Here is a 22,097-nt window from a genome sequence, read left to right as displayed (position 1 = left end):
GGGGTATGAGTTCCCACTGTGGCACAGCAGAAACAAATCTGACTAGGGACCTTGAGGTTGTAGCTCCAACTTGACCCCTAGCCTGGGAACCTCCATATGCTGCGAGTGCAGCCCTAAAGAGCAAAAAAATAAAAAATAAAAATAAATAAAAGAATGAGGGGTTTCCATATGTAATGACACATAATAGTATGTGTCAGAAAAGAAAGATGCAGAAAAATATCCACAGAATGGTGTGTTGCACCCGTCAGTCTTGTTTATGCACATGCAAGGCTTTTTCCTCAACCAGGGGTAAAATATACGGAGTTCCTATTGTGGCTCAGTGGGTTAAGAACCCAGCATAGTCTCCATGAGGATGTGGGTTCAATCCCTCACCTCACTCAGTGGGTTAAGGATCCAGCGTTGTGGTGAGCTATGGTTTAGGTCGCAGATGCAGCTTGGATCTGGTGTTGCTGTGACTGTGGCACAGTCCTCAGATGCAGCTCCAGTTTGACCCCTAGCCTGGGACCTTTGTATGGCTGAAGATGGAGCCTTAAAAAGAAAAAGTTACACACACACACATATATACATGTACATGTACATATATATATATATATATATATATATATATATATTTCCACAAAATGATGCTATTCATGTTTAAAAGACAGAAAAGAACACACACAGCAATATCATCTATACCTGTAATGCAACAGGTGGAAAATGAATAGAAAATGGGATGAAAAAAATGCCTTTAGACTGGGGACCTGGCTGAGATCTGGGAACAGGGAAGTGACCATGTTTGAAGGGGATAGCCTAAGGGAATTTCCCCCTTCTCTCTGTTGTTTTACTATCTCATGAGAACACATTTATATGTGATTTTTAGGAGTTCCTGTCATGGCTCAGTGGTTAATGAATCCGACTAGGAACGATGAGCTTGCAGGTTCGATCCCTGGCCTCGCTCAGTGGGTCAAGGATCCGGAGTGGCTGTGAGCTCTGGTGTAGGTTGCAGACAAAGCTCGGATCCAGCGTTGCTGTGGCTGTGGTGTAGGCCAGCAGCTACAGCTCCAATTAGATCCCTAGCTTGGAAACCTCCATATGCCGTGGGTGCAGCCCTAGAAAAGAACCAAAAAAATTAATTAATTAATTAAAAAATATATGTGATTTTTAGAATTTGATATTATTTCTTTTATGGAAGAACTTTTTCACAGAAAAAAAAGTAATTGGCAGAGACCCCAGCCCATTTACTATTTACGTTGTTGAGCGAAGGCTATTTTGTCTGCACTCACACTGTGGATTTTGCAGTGCCTGTTAGAACCAAATGGTCTGATCGGGTCTTCCGAGAACAAGGGACATTTACCCTGCCTTCAAGTCCTCCTTGGGATGGCGTTTCAGGCAGAAGTTTCAGAAAGCAGTCTCAACCCATTGACGCAGGGCAGCGAGCAGTGGAAAGAGAAGAACTTTAGTGTCCTCTCTAAAAAGGACATGGTCAAAAGTGACCGGGAAAAAAAAAAAGTGACCGAGAAGCCCTCCCAGCGTCAGAGGGTCGGCCTGTTTCTGACTGGCACCTGCTGTCTACACAACACACAGCAACTAAAGTAATAATCACAGCGAACACGGACAAATGGCCACTGTGTGCCGGGTCCTGTGCTGGGTTGGCGGGGGGGGCAGTACCCAGAAGGTCACTTAATTCTCACAAAAATCTGAAGAGAAGAGGCTTCTTACCCATTTGACAGAGGAGGAAACCTAGGGTGAGACACATTAAGAAAGGTTCTCGAGCAAATAAGCCCGTGCTCTGGCCTCCACGGCACTGCCTCCCCAACCATATTACTGGTGAGTCTGGATGGGGTGGGCGGGCTTTGCTCCAATGAATTTGTATATCTCAATGTTAAATTTGTATTTATTTATGTTTAGGTTAAGGGCTCAACGTGATTCCTTTGACAAGGCTAGAGAGAGAGACGCTGTCCTTTCTCCTGCCTAACCCCTGAGAAAGTGCAGCGGTTAGGGTGGGGCTGGTGCCGCCACACTGGGGGAGCAGAGGTCTCCTCAGCCCGCAGCATCAGAGCGGGTCCCGGAGCCCCAAGTGAGCAGAGTCACGCTTGAATCTGCCATGGGATTCAAGGCAGTGCTCCCTCGAGATAACACACTCCCACGCTGGCTTTTCGGCCCCAGTGAGAATGCAAATTCCATGCTTTTGGAGTGAAATTTCTTTTTTGCTTTTTACAGCCGCATATGGAAATTCCCAGGCTAAGGGCCCAATAGGAGCTGCGGCTGCTGTCTACACCACAGCCACAGCCATACCAGGTCTGAGCCACACCTGTGACCTACATCACAGCTTATAGCAACATGGGATCCTTAACGCACTGAGTGAAGCCAGGGATCAAATCTGCATCTTCATGGATACTAGTCCGATTCATAACTGCCGAGCCACAACCGGAAATTCTTGTGCTATTTCTTAATAGAGTCCATGTTTATTCAGAACTGGCACAGGAGTAGGGCCTTATATTGAAACCAATAACGAAAAGCCTGGAATTTCTATTTTTTTTTTTTTTTCCTATTCCTGTGGCTCCTGGGGGTGGAGTGGCAGGTCTCTTATTCCCATCCTGTTCGATCCAGCAACACACATGGGTGGGTAGGGAAGAGTCAGGAAGCCTAACCCAACAAGGCAAGGGAGCCAGCACACCTGCCCTCCAGATGCCAGGAGCTTTTCTAAAAGGTAACAACGTATGTAACAAATTTCCCCCCCCCCAATTACAATCCTCAGAGAGAGAGGGTTAGGGAAATAAACTTAGAGGGAAGAGTGGCAGATGGGATAGATGGATTCAATTAAGGCAAAGAACATCAAACAATTCCAGGGAAGCCTCATTTTAATGGAACATGTTTCCTCCTCGTCGCCTCCAGGTAACACCCAACCACCGCCTAGGTAGGAAGCAGGGTGCACACACAGAGCCTCGACCCCAGCAGGAGTTTTTTAATATCCTCAAATGAGAGAGAGCTAATATTTCCCCTTCTCTTCTTCATAAGAACGTGGAGAAATGTTCTTGAGCACATGAATCACAGCATATGAATCACACAAAGCGAACGCAGCCTGCGTATTTGCTGCATGTTTGCACAGAACTAGGTGTTATTCAAATTAAATAGGTATTTCCCACCATCATCACCATTGAACTGATGTCTTTATTTGGTCTATGGGAGAGTCTCCTTTTTAATTAAACCAACCACTGTCATTTTTCTAGGAAAGATAATAAAACAATAAAAATATTTACACCCCTTTTATCTTCTGAAACATTAATCATACGGGAAGAAGGTGTTACACTTTTGCTAGACAGTTTTATCACACAGACATTATACTAACATGCTTTAAATTACTGTTTTGCAGGACAATTTATTCCTATTAAGGATGTATAAGATTCTAGTTGTCACTAATAATATTTGTGACTATTTACTACCAAAAGGAATTCAAGTCTCCAATAAATTTGCCATATGCCGAGTTAGCATTTAACTACAGACGTGTATATAATAATATATATGCACCACTTTGACCCAAATACTGACCTCAATTTCCACCTAAAGTCAAGTATAAAAGTCGAGTAGTTGGATGAGCAATGCTTGCTTTATTCTTAGGCTCCCAATGGTATTTAATTGACAGCTATTTTATCCATAGCTGTTTTTCTTTGTTTTTTTTCTTTTTACAGCAGCACCCACAGCATATGGAAGTTCCCAGACAAGGAATAGAATCGGAGCTGCAGCTGAGTCCTACGCCTAAGCCATGGCAACATCGGCTCTGAGCCACATCTGTGACCTATCCTGCAGCTTACAACAACGCGGGATACTTAACCCACTGAACAAGGCCAGGGAGCGAACCTGCATCCCCACAGACACCATGTCAGGTTCTTAACTCTCTGGGCCACAGCAGGAACTCCATTATCCACAGTTATGAAGTCAGAGGTCGGTTATAATTTCACAAAGATGGTATTTTTATCTCTATAGTCAGAGAAACTGTGGAAGGCTTGGAGTAGAAACTACAATCACACCCCATAACTCCACAATAATGTATATATGTTCTATCAGTTAAACATGGCAGTGGTTTCCAGAGTCTTATTTTGTAGAGATGCCAATTCACTTTGAGGTTCCAGCCCATGCCTCACTATGTTGCAAACTAAAATCCTCCCACCGCGACGGGAATAATATTTAGACTGTCATACCATCTTCCGGGTGCTGTGCGGAAATAACTTCTACTTGAGAAACTCAGCTGGGGGGTAAACTAATGTTAAAATAGCGAACCATGGCTTGTCTTCTGTACCTCAGGTGCCCTGACTTCTCCTGATGGTAAACAAGCTTTGATTTTTTTTTTTTTTTTTTGGAGTGGCTCCCAGGAGAGGAGACAGAATTTTCTGGAAGCTCAAGTCACTGACTCCCAGCCCCTGCGCTTGAGTCCCTTCATCACCGTACCCTCCACATTCCTCAAAAAGGGTAGGGTTATAGCAGCCACTCAGTGTAGTGGCATCATTATTAGTAAAGGCTTTTTTCCAACAGTTTCATGACCTGGCCATCGGACACCTCTCTCTAAAAGAGTGATTGAGTTTAAATAGCAAAAATGTGAGTACCCAGAGAATAAAGAGAAGTTATAAAACTCAGCAAGGAGAAGATGCTAGTGTAAACCCTTCACACAAAGCTGGCAAAAAAACTTTCGAGAAGGAGGACACACAATTCACAGGAGGCTCCAAAGAGGAACAAGGGAACACTGGCAGACTTTTCCTTTGTTAAACATTTTTCTAGTTAGGTTTTTGTTATCCCATCGCTTCATACCCCCACGCATTCTGTATTAGTTATGTGTTGCTATGGAACAAGTTACCCCAAAACTTCACAACTTAAAATGACACGCATTAAAATCTGACTAGGAACCATGAGGTTGTGGGTTCGATCCCTGGCCCCGCTCACTGGGTTAAGGATCCAGCATTGCCGTGAGCTGTGGTGACGGTCGCAGATGCGGCTCAGATCTCGTGTGGCTGTGGCTGTGGTGTAGGCCAGCAGCAACAGCTCGGATTAGACCCCTAGCCTGGGAACCTCCATATGCTGCTGGTGCGGCCCTAAAAAGACAAAAACAAAACAAAACAAAAACGACAAGCATTAATGACCTCACAGTTGATGTGGGTCAGGAATACAGGTGCGATTTGGCTGAGTGCCTCTGCTTCAAGGTCTTTCACAGGTGTCGGCCAGGGCTGTGGTCTCATCTCAAGGCTCAACTGGAGAAGGATATGCTTCCAAACGCACTCACATGGCTAAAAACAGGGTTCAGCACCTCACAGGTTACTGGGCAAAGAGCCTCAGTTCCTCACTGACTGCTGGCCAGAGGCCTCCCTCAGTTCCCTGCCCCATTCGCCTCTCCAAAGGGCAGCTCACAACACGGCAGGGGCCTCCCCTGAGAGCAAGCCAGTGAGTGTGAGAGTAAGACAGAAGCCACGATATTTTTGTAACCTACCTCAGAAGTGACAGCCCAACATTTTGCCACATTGTTTGTCAGAAACAGGTCACTAGAACCAGCCCACACAGAAGGGGAGGGAATCACACAAGGGCAGGCACACCAGGATGCGGGGAACATTGGGGTCCTCTTAGAGGCTGCTGACTACGTCTTCCCACGTGTGTGCAATAGAGGAATAAACACCAACATGAAAGAAAAATCGGAAAGCTGTAGGGGAAGGGGAAAATGTTCCAGGATCGAATTACTTCTAGCTCTGACCTCTCTCTCCCCCTTTCCCCCAATCCAGCCATACAACAGACCCTCTGAGGAGGCACTTATTTCACATGGCCCCTCATACATGTCTCCTCTTCTCCACTTACATGGGACCATCAGCGTTCAGGCCCTTCTTTCTTTGCAACCCAACCAGTGGAGCACTACTTTTCTAACCTGTTGCCATAGTCCACTATATCTTGGACACCAAGGCCAGAGGAGTCTTTCTAAGTCACCCGTTCTACTTCTCCTTTGGTGGCAGAAAGCCCTTCAGTGGGTCCCCCTTGTCAAACCAAACCCAAATTCTTTAGGCTGCCCATTCGGTGCCTTCCATGATTTGACCCAGGCCCACTACAAACGCATCATTCCCAAACCCCGAATAATAATCCACCATCCCAGGTAAACCACACTCTACACCCAAACACACCACACTCAGGCTCGGCTTGAAGCCTCTGCCAACACCATTACCCCCCACCCCTCCCTTGGTAATACCAGTCTTTGGCTTACCATAATAAATACTCCCCCACTTCCAAGATGCAGAGCAGATCTCATCTTCTTTGTGACACATTTTCTGATCCCTCCACACTAGATTTCAGTTCCTCCCACAGACAGGCGTAGCTCTGGACCACCACACCACTCACTGACCTGGCCAGTCACTGGGTTTTCCCTAAGAGCTGGTTAAGTTTCATCTTTCCTTCTTCTATTGGGATCACCAGACCGCATCTCTGTAAGAGCTGGGCTGGGTCTCATTTGTCTTTCTCTGTTGAGGCTGGATAGTCCTTGACAGGCACTATTTGTTGGATGGACAGAGGGATGGATGGAAATGTCGAGCACAGTGTCCGGTGTATGATGGGGTCTGTAAGTATCTAATTTTTGCTGAAACCACCAATTCTTAAAATGAGAATTCTCCACTCAGTGGCACCTTAGCAATGTAGTGGTTCCTGTGTAGGAACTCTGGCAAAGAGAGCAAAAGTAAATGAAATTTACCTGAGTCTTACCCAAACAGGCTCGTTCACACAAACATCACAACTGAAGACCAGCTGGTAGCTCCTCCATCATCCATCCTAACCCTAAAGGATGCCAAGTGCAAGGGCATTAAATGGCACAACCAGGGCAGAAATCAGTACGGAGCAGCTCCAAGTCTACGTGCTTCAGCACTGGGGCAGAAAGGGAGGTTTTAATAACTAAATGTATGCTGTGGGAAAGGACAAAAATTGATTGTGGAGGAGGGTCTATATATCTTATTTTATGTAATTCCTAGTCACGGAGAAAAAAAAAAAATTAAATAGATACCAGAAGCCCTTTTAAGACCTGTGCTGCCAACCCCCAGGACAGGGGGAAATCTCAAAGCATCAACTGTCCAAAATTCAGAGGAAATCTAACGCTTCCTTTCTAGCTGGCTAGAGCAGTTAAGCCTGAAGTGAATTCTCCCAAGAATCAGATTCCTGGCCAAAGGTTGCAGGCGCTAATCTGGGCCTCCCTCATCTCACCGTAGGGAGCTCTGGAAACTGCTCCAGGGGCTTGGCCCGCTAAGTATCATCTTCGAGAGTGGGTGAGTTCGCTCTTCCACCAGCGTGATCCTGAAGCAAAGTCTACGCAGGGAAGGAGACACGCATCGCGAGGAAAAGCTGGGGGGACCTCGGCCCTGAGTTTTGAGCTTTGCAGGCACTCCCCGCAGCCTGAAATGGGAAAGCAGCTTTTCTCGCCCCAAACTCACCTGTTCTTAGAACCACTGGTCTCAGCTCCCAAGGCATCCGCATCATCATCCACGGCCCAAGGTCCACCGTGAGAGAGAAGAAAGGGTGGAGGGAGTGGTGGCTGGGAGAACAGGTCACCGGGGTTCCCTCCCTGGCTTGGGTGGCCGTCTCGGGAGGGGGCTGCTCGGCCCCTCCCCACTAAGTGGCGGGGATCCCCGCGGGGGCGCTTCACCGTGGGCGACAGGGACCCGCGAGGGAAGGATGCGCTGCATGCAAAAACTTTCCGTCCTCGGGCGCAACTCTGCGAGGAAGACCACCCTTCCCACTGCCCCAGGTCGCGCCTTTACTGGAGCATCCCCGATCCCCGCTCCGCACGCCGAGCCTCTCTGACCCAGGCTCGCGGCCACCGGGTGCGGGCGGTAGCCGCGGCGCCACAGCAACCCGGCGCCGGGCGCTGCAGTCTTGGGTCCCGGCGCGCGGCCCCTCCCCCGGCGGCAGGCGTGCGGGCGGGCAGACGCCGGGCCTCGGGGCGCCTCTCTGCTGCCCCTGGCGGCCACGGCCGCGGACGCAGCGAGCCGAGCTGAGCCGGGCCGGGCGCCGAGCGCAGCTCCTCCTCCCTCTCTCTCTCTCTCTCTCTTGCTCTCCTCCTCCGCCTCCCTCCTCCCCTCCCTCCCTCCCTCCCCCTTTCAGAACACTCAATGTCGGAACGTTCCGAAGATGACGTCGGAGCGTTCTCGAATCCCGTGTCTCTCGGCTGCTGCTGCCGAAGGAACAGGGAAAAAGCAACAAGAAGGAAGAGCAATGGCGACACTGGATCGCAAAGTGCCCAGTCCGGAGGCGTTTCTGGGCAAACCCTGGTCCTCCTGGATCGACGCCGCCAAATTACACTGCTCCGACAGTAAGAACCCCACCGCCTCCTCCTCCTTTTATTATCCTGTAACCTTTCCATTCACCTAGAGCCACTGGGAAAAAGTGTGTGTGTGAGAGAGAGAGTGGCCCCCGGTGTCCTCCATGCTTCTCCCTCTCTCTAAATAAATACACACAGAGACAGATCATCAGTGCACAGAGAGAGGCCCTGCTGCCAGGGCTGTCTGTCTGTCTGTCTGTGCCCGCTCCCCGTGGCAGCCCGCGGGGTGGGCTTTCTCAGCCCCACTGTGTATCCGTTTAAAAGGCTACTCTGTTGCTGCTTGCATAGTTTTTTTTGGTACCTATCTGGGCCAGGTAGATGGAAATCCGGACTTGGGAGAAAATGTTGCATTGTCAATTTTTGAAAGATTTTCATATACAGTATTTATATCGATCTGTTTGCAAATAAACACTCTCCCTCCCCCCCCCTTGACTTTGGCTCCCCCCCTTTTTTTTCTCGTTTTTCCTTATTTTCTTTTTTTCCTTTTCTTTTTCATCTGCAGATGTAGATTTAGAAGAGGCTGGAAAAGAGGGTGGAAAAAGCAGGGAGGTTATGAGGCTTAATAAAGAAGGTAAGTGGAGCTACTGGCATTTTAGTGTTAGCATGTGTGGCAGAATCTTCACAGGATTTGACTATAATGTGAATTGTTCTGCTGGGTACAGAGTGACTAAGGCTTGTCAAAAATTGAGCACGCCCAGGTGACTACTGCTTCATGTTAACTTCTTTCAAAGTATAAATACAACTGGGGGGTAGAGGGTGGGGAGACTGTTGAAGGCAGAAGTTTCCGCACTTCAGCTGGAGTCCACATTTGGCCCTTCTGATGCTTATCTGCCATCCGCCTTTGGAGCATCATTGCCAATGGTTAGGGGTCGAAATCACTGAAATGAGGAGCAGGGCTCCTTTCGCAAGCATCCCAGCCTTCCTGTGGGTGAAGACACAGCAGTTTAAGTGAGCCGCACGTGGTCAGTCATTCCAGCAGCTACCTCTCCACTTTCCACTGAAAACCGCGGTACGTGGCAAACCTTTGCAGCAAGTTACCTTTGGCCCACTTTGTGTGTGGTCAGATTGTTATATGGTGAACAGGGTTAGGGTGTCTGGGGGTGCAGGCCCCTGCCGGTCACCCATCTCTGTTTCCCCGGCGTGGAAATACAGTACCTAAAATGGGACACAGTGAGTGGATAGGTCATCCCAGACCGAGGTAGGTGCGTGAAGCCACGGCCTGCTGGAACTGGGCATCAAACACACATGGTCGTCATAAATAAATCATATCCTGTCCCTGTTGGCAAGCCTGCCATGTGTAACTCTGGCCTATGGGCTTCACGTGGAGCAACTCCAGAGGCCACTGTCTGCTGAACCAGTGGATGGGCTCATTTGAACTGTGATTTACTAACAGATGTCTTGCATGGTGGGCTGACATTGGGGGTGGGAGGAGGTGTGGGGAGCTGAAGAGGTGGGCGGGAATCGTTGAAAGAGTTCAGCCATAACCAGGCCCTGGGAGCCTGGTGCATCCAAAATGAATGGCGAAAAGGCCGTGAGGTGCCCAAGAATGGTCTCCCTCATAAAGTGGGATGTCACCCTGTGAGGCAGCTGGCCCCTGTTTGCAAAGAGGGAACGCAGTTTGTGGATCCCACCTCAGCCAGTTGGTTTTCTGGGCCCCATCATTTCCTGACCATCCAGGAGGGGAGAATTTGTGCTTCGGCAAAAAATGACACGGAGGTTAAAATGCATGCATATTCAAGGACGGCTCTCTAGCATAATGTTTCTGCTAATTAAGCACTTTGATTGGGAATGAAACCTTATTCTAAAGATGTTTGTCTCTAAATATCTTAGTGTGATCTTGACATGTGTCTTTAGGGTGCACAAGGGAATGGTGTCAAGTGGAATTCTGACAAGTGGCGGCTTATTTGTCCTACATGTCTCTGTGTGTTGGCTTTGGAGAGTATCACGGGAGATTGTTTTTCTTCATAAACTCTTGAGATCTTTAAAAGCGTATGGGGCTCAGTTATCAGACCACTGGCAATGAAAAGCTTTCCACGAAAGAAGATGAGGTGGTGAAAACCTTTAAAGTGGAATAAAAGGTCATGGGATGGCCCAGAATTGGCACCTCTCAGGCCTGGGTGATAGATTATGACTATAGCACACAAAACTTCTGTTCTGTCCCCTCCTCCGGGCTTCTGTTTCAAAAGACTCTTATTCTCAGATTCTCTTTGCCTCGTGAGAAATAGATTCTTTTAAGGAAAAAAAAAAATGTAAAGTTCTGCTTTCCTTAGAACTCACAAGTGGTACATCCTGCTTTTTTATAACCTTTGTCCTGGAAAGGTACAAAGATTTAGCTCCTAATGATGTGCTTGCATTAAGGACTCCCCACTGTTCGGTGTAACCTACAATTGCTGAGTTCACCAGACGCCATGTATGGGCTCTAAGCTCTTTGTTCGTGGGCCTGGTGGAGCAGACCTAGGTTAGCAGTTCCTGAAGATCTTCCTGGTATGTGCCTACAGTTTTCTTTATGGATAGAGTACACATATATTAAACATATATCTATCCTTCCCGTAGCGAAGGGCTTAAGGGTTAAGCTGAGACACGGCGTCAGGGTGTTTGGTTACTAGGATCCGCAGGAACACTGGTTGCCTCCGTCTTGCCATTGGCCTTCTTGCTGGAGTCATCGTGTGGGAGGTCTAGGGATGGCTACGTGGCTGTGGATGGGTCTTCGCAGGACACAATGTGGCCTGGCTGTAATTGGCTTTCTCCTTGTGTGTGAACATATGTAGATTGGCCATGACACCATTGGCAGTAGGCAGATTTGGAGAAGAGATTTCTGCTTTCATAGCAACGAATGAATAAAGTTTAGGAATTCCAATTAAGAAATGAAGGTATATGGGAGTTCCTCTCATGGTTTAGTGGAAATGAGTCTGACTAGCACCATGAGGAGGCAGGGTTTGATCCCTGGCCTTGCTCAGTGGGTTAAGGATCCGGTGTTGCTGTGAGCTGTGGTGTAGGTTGCAGACGTGGCTTGGATCTGGCATTGCTGTGGTTGTGGTGTAAGCCAGAGACTACAGCTCTGATTCAAGCCCTAGCTTGGGAACCTCCATATGCCACAGGTGTGGCCCTAAAAAGACCAAAAAAAGAAAGAAAGAAATGAAGGTATGTGATCCAGATTTTTATATAATTTCTTTTTATTGTGGTAAAATAAACATAACATAAAATTTACCATTTTAAACTCTACAGTTCTGTGATCCTAAGTACATTCATGGGTGTTGTACTATCCATTTCCAGAACTTTTTCATCATCCCAACCAGAAACCCTGTCCCCGTTACACAGTAATTTCCCTTTTAGCCCTCCCCAGGGCTGAGCCTTGGTAACCTCTCTTTTATGTCTCTATAAGTTGCCTATTCTATATACTGTATATATATTTGCAATAAGTGTCCCTTTGTGTCCAACTTTGTTCACTTAGCATAAAGCTTTCATGGTTCATCCAGGTTGCTGCATGTATCAGAATTTTATTCCTTTTTACGGCAGAATAATATTCCACTGTATGTATGTATGTACCGTAGTTTATTCATCCATCTGCTAATGGACATTTGGCTTTGTTCCACCTTTTGACTATAGCGAATAATGCAGCTGGGAGCATTGCGATATGATATTTTTTTATAGATGAAGCTCAGGGAAAAAAGTTAGACTGGAAAAGTGAGAAAAGGATCATTTTGCATTTGGCTTCCATCTGGCCACAGCTTCAAAAGATGCAGGGAGGACTTGCAGACTTTTGAATAACCCGATTATTGCAGTGTAGTTCTTTTGCCTTCCTTAAACCTTTTTCTACTTCAGTTCTCTACCTATATCAATAGGAAATGTTAACTGGGTGCTTTGAAGTTTCTGTAGTAACGTCTTTACATGCATGTTATTATTTCATCACAAGTTGGCTAAGGAGTTCTGTGGCCCAGCGGGTTAAGGATCCATATTGTCACTACTGCAGCTCCAGTTGCTGCTGTGGTGCGGGTTTGATCCCTGGCCTGGGAACTTCTGCATGCCATGAGCATGGCCAAAAAAAAAAAAAAAAGAGAGAGAGAGTAGCTAAAATTATGGTTAAGAGGAATTTGGGAAATACTTTTTAGCCTTGCCAGATCATCACCTGGGTTAGGTGTTGCTAATTCCGTGCTTGGTTGTGGTCGTGCGGGGTTATATTGAGGGCAGCCTGCAGCGGTTAAAGGAGCAGGAGAGAGAGGGCTTTGAGGCTGCTTCCTAATTCCTGCATGTGACCTTGGGAACATCGCTTCCCTTGTCTGGGCCTGTTCTCTTGCTTATAAATTAAGGGCGTAGATTAAACATCTCCTAAGGTCTCTTTGAGATCTCTGAACCCAGGTTTCTCTATTGAAGGAATCTACATTTGAGATGCAGTCATACTCGACAGGCTGTTTTTGAAGAAAAGTTTTAAAAAAGAAAAACAAGCCCTCGGCGTTAAAAATATCTTAAACTACTACATACTGTGTTTATTTTCTCCTTTTATAATCTCTCAGTGGCAAAAATCACTGCATCTCATACAGAAGCATATTCTGCTGCAAATAGTTGGCCTTTCAGATTCTGAGAACCCTGAGGGTCTCAGTCCAAAACCCAGGGTCCTGTGTTCCCCGTAGCAGACAGGGGCTTGACCACAGTCAGCCTGGTTCCCTCAAGCACTGAGATTTCCCAGAGGAGGGCTCCCAGGAACCTGAGGAACCTAATCTAAGATGTGAACTGCGGCTATGATAGAAAATTCCAAGGCAGGCCATTCGTCTAGCTAACCTTTTAAAATAATTTTCTCTCTCCAGCTTCATAGATTTATTGGAAGACTTTTTTCAAGCTAATTGGGGGAAAGCTCTGTGATTTAGAAAGCGCGCTCCCTTTTCTAATTGCCTCACCTGAACTTTTTAAAAAAAAAAACAAAAAACAAAAAATGTCAATTGATAAATAAGGACCCAGTACCTATGGCTTCTAAGTGTCCTGAACTATGTAAGACGGAGATAATAACAGGGTTGTTGTGAGGATTCACTGAGATAATACGAAAGGGCTCCGCACACAGTGAGCACTTAATGAAAATGTGTCTTTCTTATGTGTTAAAATGTTCTCAGGATTATCATCATCGTGCATTAATGAAGCCAGTGGTAGAAAATTTTATTATTATAATTAACTAGGATTTTTAACTAATCAGTGATCGCCGGAAAAGATAGACGCAGAAATTTCATTTTTACGATAAATCATGTTATCGTAATTTTAGAAAGCTCACGATTTTTTAAAAACTGCTTTCTGTGATATGCATGTTTTTTAATGGTGTACAGTTAATATGTAGTCATTGATAAGTTTTATCAGGAGCTAGAGAAAAATTCTTTGACAGTCTGGGACTTAGGCTGAGAAGGGTTTACAGAGTTCTTTCTGGGGACTGGAAAGTCTAAAACATAATTTTAAAAAATGATCAATAATTTATTGTATCTGATCAGTGGGGCTCCAAAGTCCTCCATAGACCCTCGTTTCAGTCTTTTTGGAGCCTACCTTAGTTACTTTGAGCATTTGTGTGTTTTTCAGATGTTTTGATTTGATGCAGGTAAACTTAGGAAATGCTTCCAATTTGAAAATGATTCTGGGGCCAGTAAGATTGTGTCACGACTGTATGAGTTTGCTGTTCTGAGATACTGGTGGAGTCGGGCTGGAACACAGGAGGAAGCAGGAAACATAGGAACATGTTCAGCTCAGGCTTAGGAGTCTGGCAGTTATAGCTGGATGAGGGCAAATTGGAGAAAAGATGGCAACTGACCTGGTAAGCATGAGGTGTTCTTAGACGCCAAGGGAGGGAAGGCAGCGAAAGCGGTGGAGATGTATGGGAAACGGTGATGGGTCCCCTTTATCATTATCCCGACAGCTCTGTTATCTATGCTAATAGGAGATAGGAAGACACCAAGTCCACAGATTACACCGATAAACTTCATTTTCGCCATTAATTTCAACTTCTTTCTCCATTAAGCCTAACTTCCTCCCCTTTCGCTAACAAGCAGCCACATTTATTCACTTTGGCGTTTCATTATCATCTCTCTTCTTTTGCCCAGCGCTTGGGATGAAAGGACAGGAGAGATGGAGTGGCCTCAAGGTGGGAGGGGGGAAAGATGAAAAGGAGAAGGGCTTGGAGAACCAATCACCTTTACAGGGGCATCCAGCCGATGGAGAAGGGGCAGCATCATGAGCAAGACAGCAGAGCTGAGAGAGGGCATTTCCAACACTATCTAGTTTTGAAAAGACAAAGCCTCTGAAATGAGTACCTCTTTATACATACAGGTATTTCCATGCACCTGAGTGTGCGGGTAGAGAAAATAGGGCTCTGGCTCCATCCAAACCAGGAAGTTAGGCAGGGTGGACATACTTTGAAACACTGTGTGTGATCTTGCCTTCTAAGCAGTTACCCTCTGCGGTGTTCTCATCACATGTCAGGCTTCAGGAATGATGCATCTCTGGATGATACAGCCTGTTGCTTTCTCTCTCTGTCTCTGTCTCTCTGTCTCCCTCTCAATGAAGTGCTTCTTATTCTTTCTTTCTTTTCTTTCTTTCTTTCCTTCCTTCCTTCCTTCCTTCCTTCTTTCCTTCCTTCTTTCCTTCTTTCTTTCCTTCTTTTTTGGCCACACCCATGGCATGTGGAAGTTCTCAGTCCAAGAATCAAACCTGCACCACAGTGGTAACCAGAGCCACAGCAGTGACAACACCAGATCCTTAGCCTGCTGAGCCACCAGGGAACTCCTTCTTTTTTCTAAATAATGTTCACGTGTTACAAAGTTGAGAGGGTATGCAGTGAAAAGAAAGACTCCTTCCTACCCTCCTTGTCCCTAGTTGCTTGCGACTCCTTCCAAGGCAGTCTAAGTGCATCCAACTAGAGACGTTAGTTTTCCTTCCCGCTTTCCCTGCATGGCTGATAGCATCCTGTAGTACTGCCTAGTATCTTGCTGTTTTCCTTTAGCGTAGAGAGTGGGCCACGGCCGTTCACAAGGGGCTGCTGCATTCTCTCTTTGATGCCCACATAGTGGGAGGATAGCTTAAGCCTCTGGGTGTCTGGCTTCGGTTTTCACATCCCCCACATACACCCCGCTTTCTTGGCCTCTGTCATGTGTTTGAGACTGAGTGACAGCGGGCGCCAGCACCTGCTGGCGCTAGGGCCTGGGGAAACAACAGTGTAAAAACACAGCCCCTGCCTTGTGGCAGTCCCATCCTTGCAGTCAAGACAGACATTTAAAAAGTCATGGCAACCATGGTGAGTGCCCTGAAAGGGAAAAATGGGGTAGTGTTGGCAGGCATGTCAGGGGGACCTAATTTAGGTTAGGGACTCAGTGAAGGTCTCCCGGAAGAGATTTTATTTATGCTAAAGCCTGGAGGATGAGAATTTGAGAGAAAATGGGTATGTGTATGTGTATGACTGGGTGACTTTGTTGCGTAGCAGAAATGATCCCAGCCTTGCAACTTAACTATACTTCAGTACAGCTTCAACGAACAGACAAACGATAAAACCTGAAGGATGAGTGGAAGTTATCCACATGCAGGCCTGGGCGGGGTGGAGTTCAAGGGAACAATATGTGTGAAGGCCCCAAGTGTGAGCACCTATAAAATGTTCGTTCTGGAAACTAAAAAGTCTATCACTGGTGTGAAGAGAGCACAGCAGAGAGTAGGATACAGGTTCTCGGCACTGACACCCCTTCTTCGTAGTGGGAAACCCTCCTGTGAGTCGCAGGATGTTTTGCAGCATCACTGGCCGCTGTCGCTAGACTCCAGCGGCCCCTCCCCTTCCCCTGAGTTGTCTCCAGACATGGCCCAAGGTCCCAGGGATCGGGGAGGACCTGCCACGTCACCCTGCTGGAGAATCAAGGGTGTACGGTGGGAGCTGGAAAGGGAAGAACACAAGAAAGGAAGACTCAGCCATGTTCTTCTACTGTGGGTCTGTGTCTTAGGCCTGAGGTCCAGGTGCAGTGGCCTTTTTGAACCCTCAGCAGGCATGTGTGGAGCTGTGACTGTCCCCTCCATGGGGCTGTGTTGGAGCCTCTAGAAAGGACTCCCTCGCGGAGCTCTCCTCCAAACATCTCTGAGGTGACCCCTCCAAACTTTCCTATCCATTCTGTAGTAAATGATGACAGCGGTGATTCGAGTTCTAATTCTGGGTGTCCCAACGCTCCCTCCCTGTGGGTGGAGGGGACCCCAAGGCACCAGTTCTGATCAGGATGGCATTGATCGTGCCGGGGAGGGGGCCCGGATGTCAGAAGCACCATGGTGACGCATTAGGGATTTCAGTTGATATTTAAAGTCAGGCTGGAAATACAACTGGCGTTCTGTGCAGTTGATTACCCGTGGGGTTTGTCTGAAATAGGGATGCACATGCACGATGGAGACCGAAGGGCTGGTTTCAGGATTTCAATGTGAAGGCTTAGCAAATAGGAAGAGCAGAGGAGGGTCGGGTTCCCCAGGGCTCTGGCCTGGGGGGCCAGGTGGTCTGCCGCGTTGCTTAGGCCTGGAAGGCCACGTTCACTCTAGCCAATGGCTCTCAGGGTCCTGCTGTCTCTGCTTGAGAAATGATTTAGGAAAGCAGATTCGGAGGTTTGCCGGATTTTCTGTGTACGTCATGTTGCTATCCTTCGGGCTAGCCTTTCATTCACGACACTTTGTTTCATTCATGACATCCTGTGGAAGTAGACATAAAATGGTAGCAGCAGACCCAGGGAGACCCTGTCCTGGTCACACCCCTTTTATCCAAGGACCCCATCCTCTGAGGTGGCCCAGTGTTCACATCTGGTTGTTTATTTTGGCTTTTTTTTTTTTTTTTTTCTTTTAGGGCCACCCTTCTGACATATGGAAGCTCCCAGGCTAGGGATCGGATCAGAGCTGTAGACCCTGGCTTGTACCACAGCCACAGCAACACCAGATCCGAGCTGCATCTGCGATCTACACCACAGCTCACAGCAGCAACAGATCCTTAACCCACTGAGAGAGGCCAAGGATTAAACCCAAATCCTAGTCGGGTTCGTTTCTGCTGAGCCGCAAAGAGAACTTCCACGTCCGGTCATTTAGTGACTGCCGTAGAAGTGACGTCACCAAGGTGGTGATGTAGGTCATTCCCAACTTCACCTCTCCTCACAAGAACAACTATGTAAAGACCACTGAGAAAATCCTAGAACACAGGTGAGGCTGAAGCACGCCCCAGTGCCACAGAGATGGAGTCAGACGACTTTCGAAGGGTTAGATGAGGAGTTCCTGTCGTGGCTCAGTGGTTAACGAATCTGACTAGGAACCATGAGGTTGTGGGTTCCATCCCTGGCCTTGCTCAGTGGGTTAAGGATCCGGCGTTGCCGTGAGCTGTGGTGTGGGTCGCAGACGCAGCTACAGCTCCAATTAGACCCCTAGCCTGGGAACCTCCATGTGCCGCGGGAGCAGCCCAAGAAAATGGCAAAAAGACAAAAAAAAAAAAATGGGTTAGATGAGCAGCTCCATGTGACCGGGTGCCCCGCCCCCAGGCCAGCGGCCCTGAGAGGCTTCCCCTTCCTTTGCAGAGAGTGAGTTTCCCATTGGGAAGAGAGCCAGAGGGACATGTATCTCCCTCAGGGGTTGTAGATCCCTTTATGGAGTCCCCACACGTGTCTTGCCTCGTGGGGACCATGGGGGGATCTGCAGGGCTTGACCCCTGGACACTGGACATGACTACCGTGATCCAGGATAGCCACAGTGGAGAGGAGAGTGTTGGCCAATGGTTTGACCTTTTTCCAAATTGTAGAAACTAAACGTCCAGGACGGACTTCCGTGTGTCCCTCTCTCCTAAAATTCTTGGTGCGCTGTTCTGCCAGTGATGGGCTCCCAGCTCATGCTGGTTGGTTACGCTCTCCTCTGGCAGAGCTCACATTGGCCAAGTTAGCTAAATGGACCCGGATTGGGATCCGGAGGCACTTGAACGGATGTCAAGAGCCTAGGAAAATCTTTCCTGCAAGCGGGCTGAGGCCGAGGACCCTTGCCCTTCAGGTGTTAGACTTGGCTCTTGCAGTTGCCTCTAAGTCAAGCTGGAATTCCACTGTGGGGAACGCTTTTGTTTTTATGTAGATGTTTTATCCTCGTACCTGTGGTTTCATAACACAATTCTGCTTGCCAATGTGAGGGATCAGGTGTTTAAAGAAAAAAGGAAACCAAGTAAATACTCTCCAGAGCAAGACAGAGTAACACCACGAAGATAAAAGGGACTCAGTGAGGGGCTCTTTGAACAGAGAAGCAGTTAGCCGTGTACCTGCTCTGGGAAGCTCATTGTGGTTCTCTGAACATTACAGTTCAAGGACACCTTTGGGTGGGGGGGGGCAGTGGGTGTGGGGGAGCTCTGTCCTACAGCTTCAATACACCGATAGGTCATGCAGCCCAGGGGTGGGGTCAGGGGTGGGGAGACAGGTCACCCAAACTGAAGACCCTGCCCAGGGCATGGAAGATGGTTGAGACACACTCCTGGTTTTGTCCCATCACACCAAGGTGGTGGCTAGCTGTTTTTAAGAGCATAGTGGCCACAAAAGGACAAATACTGATTCCATTTACATGAGATTCCTAGAGGAGTTAAATGCATTGAGACAGGAAGTAGAATGGGGGTTGCCAGGGGCTAGGGGAAGGGACATGGAGCATTGGTGTTTCATGGGTACAGAGTTACAGCTGGGAAAGATGCAAAAGTTCTGGTAGGAGGTCCCGTTGTGGCTCAGTGGAAACGAACCCAACTAGGATCTGTGAGGACATGAGTTCAATCCCTGGCCCCCTCTCAGTGGGTTAACAGTCTGGCATTGCTGTGAGCTGTGGTGTAGGTCGCAGAGGCAGGTTGGATCCCACATTGCTGTGGCTGTGGCATAGGCCAGAAGCAACAGCTCCCATTTGACCCCCAGCCTGGGAACTTCTATATGCTGCAGGCGTGGCTCTAAAAAGAAAAAAGAAAAAAAAAAAAAAAAGGGTTCTGGTAGATAGATGGTGGTGACAGGAACCATACACTTAAAACTGGCCAAAATGGTAACTTTTATATTATGAATATTTTATCACAAAAGTGCATTGTCACAACAGCCTTGGAAGCTTCATGGGGCATTGTTTGAATCTTGACTCTGCCACTTCTAGCTGTGTAGGAAGATAACGTTTCTGCGCCTCAATTTCCTCATTTTCAGAATAGGAATAATAGCAGCGCTCAGGGTTGATGTGAAAACACACAAGATGCTCTATTGCATACTCAGGAACCTAAGGTTACACTGGGCTGATTGTCACTTTTGGCAGGCACTCATGTCCTCTTCCTCGCCTTAGCAGAGCTGCCTTCTCAATGGGACAGGTGGCTTCTTTACTGCTCCAGGGGTGGGTCTGGGGCTCACTAGGCATCTTTGGTCAACATTTTGCCCCTGATGCTTTAAGGATACCAGGAATAAAAACAAGAGGAGCTGGACCCTTGTCCCTGGGCTGGGAATTTTCAAGTCACTTTGTGTTTTCCCAAGTGTGGTCATCGTGGGGACCCTGGGTTGAAATCGCCTAGGTGTTTGGCATCCCAGGCTGCAGTGACACTGAATCAGAAGCACTTGTGCATTTTAATAGGTTCCCCAGGTGGCCCTGATGACCTCTGGTTATGGAAGTGGCTCTTGACCCACCCACCTTGGGAATCCTTTGTGAAGCTTTTTAAAATCCCAGACACCAGAGCTCCTGTCCTGGCTCAGTGGTAACAAACCCAACTAGTATACACATGGATGCCTCACTCAGTGGGTTAAGGATCCACTGTTGCTGTGAGCTGTGGTGGAGGTTGCAGATGTGGCTCAGATCCCTCGTTGCTGTGAGCTGTGGTGTAGGCCAGCGGCTGATTTCGACACGTAGCCTGGGACCCTCCATAGGCCACAGGTGCAGCCCTAAGAAATAAATTAAGTAAAAGCCCAGACAGCGTGACTATTCCCAGACACTTGGATTCCATAGGTTCCATTTAAGGGGGTCTGGGGAGCTGCTTATGTGTTTTTAAAATTTTATGATTGTATATTATGCTTACATGATTTAAAAAATAACAGTCCTAGCTTCCATTCCCTAGGCATTGAGCAGGTGCCAGACACAGAGCTGGATGTGCATTTTTCTTTCTCAGTCCTCATGACCACCCTATGAGGCCATGCCTATATCAACCTCATTTATATTTTTAATTTTTCTTTTTCTTTTATTGAAGTAGAGTTGATTTGCAAGGTTGTGGTCATTTCTGCTGTATAACAGTGATTTGGTCATACATATACACATATGCATTCTCTTTCAGATTGTTTTCCCACATAGTCAACCCCATTTTAGAGATTAGGTAACCGAGGCTCAGAGAGGTTCAGTGATTTATCCAAGGTGATGGAGCAGGGCAGTAGGAGAGGTGGGATATGAACCCAGAAGCAGACTGATTCCAGAGGCAGGACTCAGGCACCATGTCATCATGTTGCCCAAGGAGCAGGGCAAGGACTAAGGTCAGGCTGGCGGGGCACCCAGGACACATGTTTAAGGAGATGCACTTATGGGCTCCTGCAAGTGCCAGGCAAGGGCCTCCTCAAATGCAATACCCTGGGTGCCTCACTGCCTCACCCTAGCACCAGCCCTGCCTCAAAGAGCACGTTCTTTTTTTTCTTTTTTTCTTTTTGCCTTTTCTAGGGCCACTCCCACGGCATATGGAGGTTCCCAGGCTAGGGGTCTAATCGGACCTCTAGCCGCCGGCCTACTCCACAGACACAGCAATGCCAGATCCAAGCCTCATCTGCGACCTACAGCACAGCTCATGGCAACGCCGGATCCTTAACCCACTGAGCAAGGCCAGGGATCGAACCTGCGACCTCCTGGTTCCTAGGCAGATTCAATAACCACTGAGCCACAACGGGAACTCCAAAGAGCGTGTTCTTTAAGTCAAAAGGTTTTCTTCCCCTTCATGTGTGTAATCCAGAGGTCCACTGATAGGGCCCAGGTCTCCCCCTCGGTGAAGTGCTTTCTCATCTCTGTGGTCAGAGCCCTGGCCTCAGGGAAAGCTCAGGAGCTGCCTCCAACTGCTCCTTTTTGGGAGAAGGTGTTAGCAAAGACGGTTGCCAAGCAACCCCAGGGGCATCTATCTCCGTGATAATTCTCTCTCTCTTTTTCCCCTTTTGAGCATCTCCTAGGCCGCTTTTCAGCTTCCCTCTTGGCATTGGGATTGTTAGTGATTTCATGATGGGTGCGTGCCTTTGGATGATGGCATAAAGATTCCTTTTCTGTACCTGCCCGTTAGAGGTGTCCTTTTGATGGCAACCCGCTTGCTAAGTGGGTGTGAGAGACCTTGCCTTCTGTAGCCATAGAGAGATACCCTGGTTGTGACTGGCTCTGAGGGGCAGTGACAAGATTCTGTGACTGGAGTGCCAGAGAGAGGCACAGAATGCATCTCCCACATGACGACAGGACGACGGGGTGATGTTCAGTCCGTGATTCTGGATTTCACCTACTTTCCATTAATCAGGGCGCTTAGCATTTTATATGTGGGGACCTGGCTGGTCCTGGAGGAGCTGTAGTTTCTCTTCCTCTCTCTCTCTCTCTCTCTCTCTCTCTCTCTCTCTCACACTCACTCTCACTTTCTCTTACTTGCTCTCTCTCAGGGGCTTCAGAGACTAGGGGAGCCTTCAGCGTGTTTCCTCTTGAGCACTGTTCCTCCTCCTCAGTTCCCTCCTCCGTGTGGGGTTTCAGGTGACCTTTGACGGGCCGCAGTCACTTGGTCTGCTGGCCGGTGTTTTGATCCTCCTGGTGACGGCCAAGAGCCCGTGGGCTGGAGCAC

General features: G+C 47.8%; 1 protein-coding gene and 1 long non-coding RNA gene across 10 annotated transcripts in view; one reads left to right on the top strand and one right to left on the bottom strand.

Moving 5' to 3' along the window:
• The window catches only part of LOC110255499, a 43,951-nt gene extending 36,015 nt beyond the window's left edge, over positions 1-7,936 (bottom strand). The window contains exon 1 of the long non-coding RNA XR_002335904.1: positions 7,425-7,936. This is a non-coding gene — a long non-coding RNA (uncharacterized LOC110255499). The remainder of the gene's footprint in view (positions 1-7,424) is intronic.
• The window catches only part of ATXN7L1 (ataxin 7 like 1), a 461,024-nt gene that overhangs the window by 184,279 nt on the left and 254,648 nt on the right, over positions 1-22,097 (top strand). For 8 of the 9 annotated variants that reach the window (XM_005667724.3, XM_003482700.4, XM_021063506.1 and 5 more), the window contains 2 exons: positions 8,095-8,302; positions 8,814-8,882. In XM_005667724.3, the coding sequence (XP_005667781.1) occupies positions 8,122-8,302; positions 8,814-8,882 (250 nt within the window). In that variant the 5' untranslated portion in view covers positions 8,095-8,121. Of the gene's footprint in view, positions 1-8,016; positions 8,303-8,813; positions 8,883-22,097 lie in introns of those variants that run through there. The other variant, XM_021063513.1, reaches the window with a different exon arrangement.

This window comes from Sus scrofa, chromosome 9 (genome assembly GCF_000003025.6).
Source record: "Sus scrofa isolate TJ Tabasco breed Duroc chromosome 9, Sscrofa11.1, whole genome shotgun sequence".
Lineage (NCBI taxonomy): Eukaryota > Metazoa > Chordata > Mammalia > Artiodactyla > Suidae > Sus > Sus scrofa.
The sequence above is the reverse complement of the archived record's forward strand: the minus strand, read 5'-3'. Positions and strand labels throughout refer to the sequence as shown.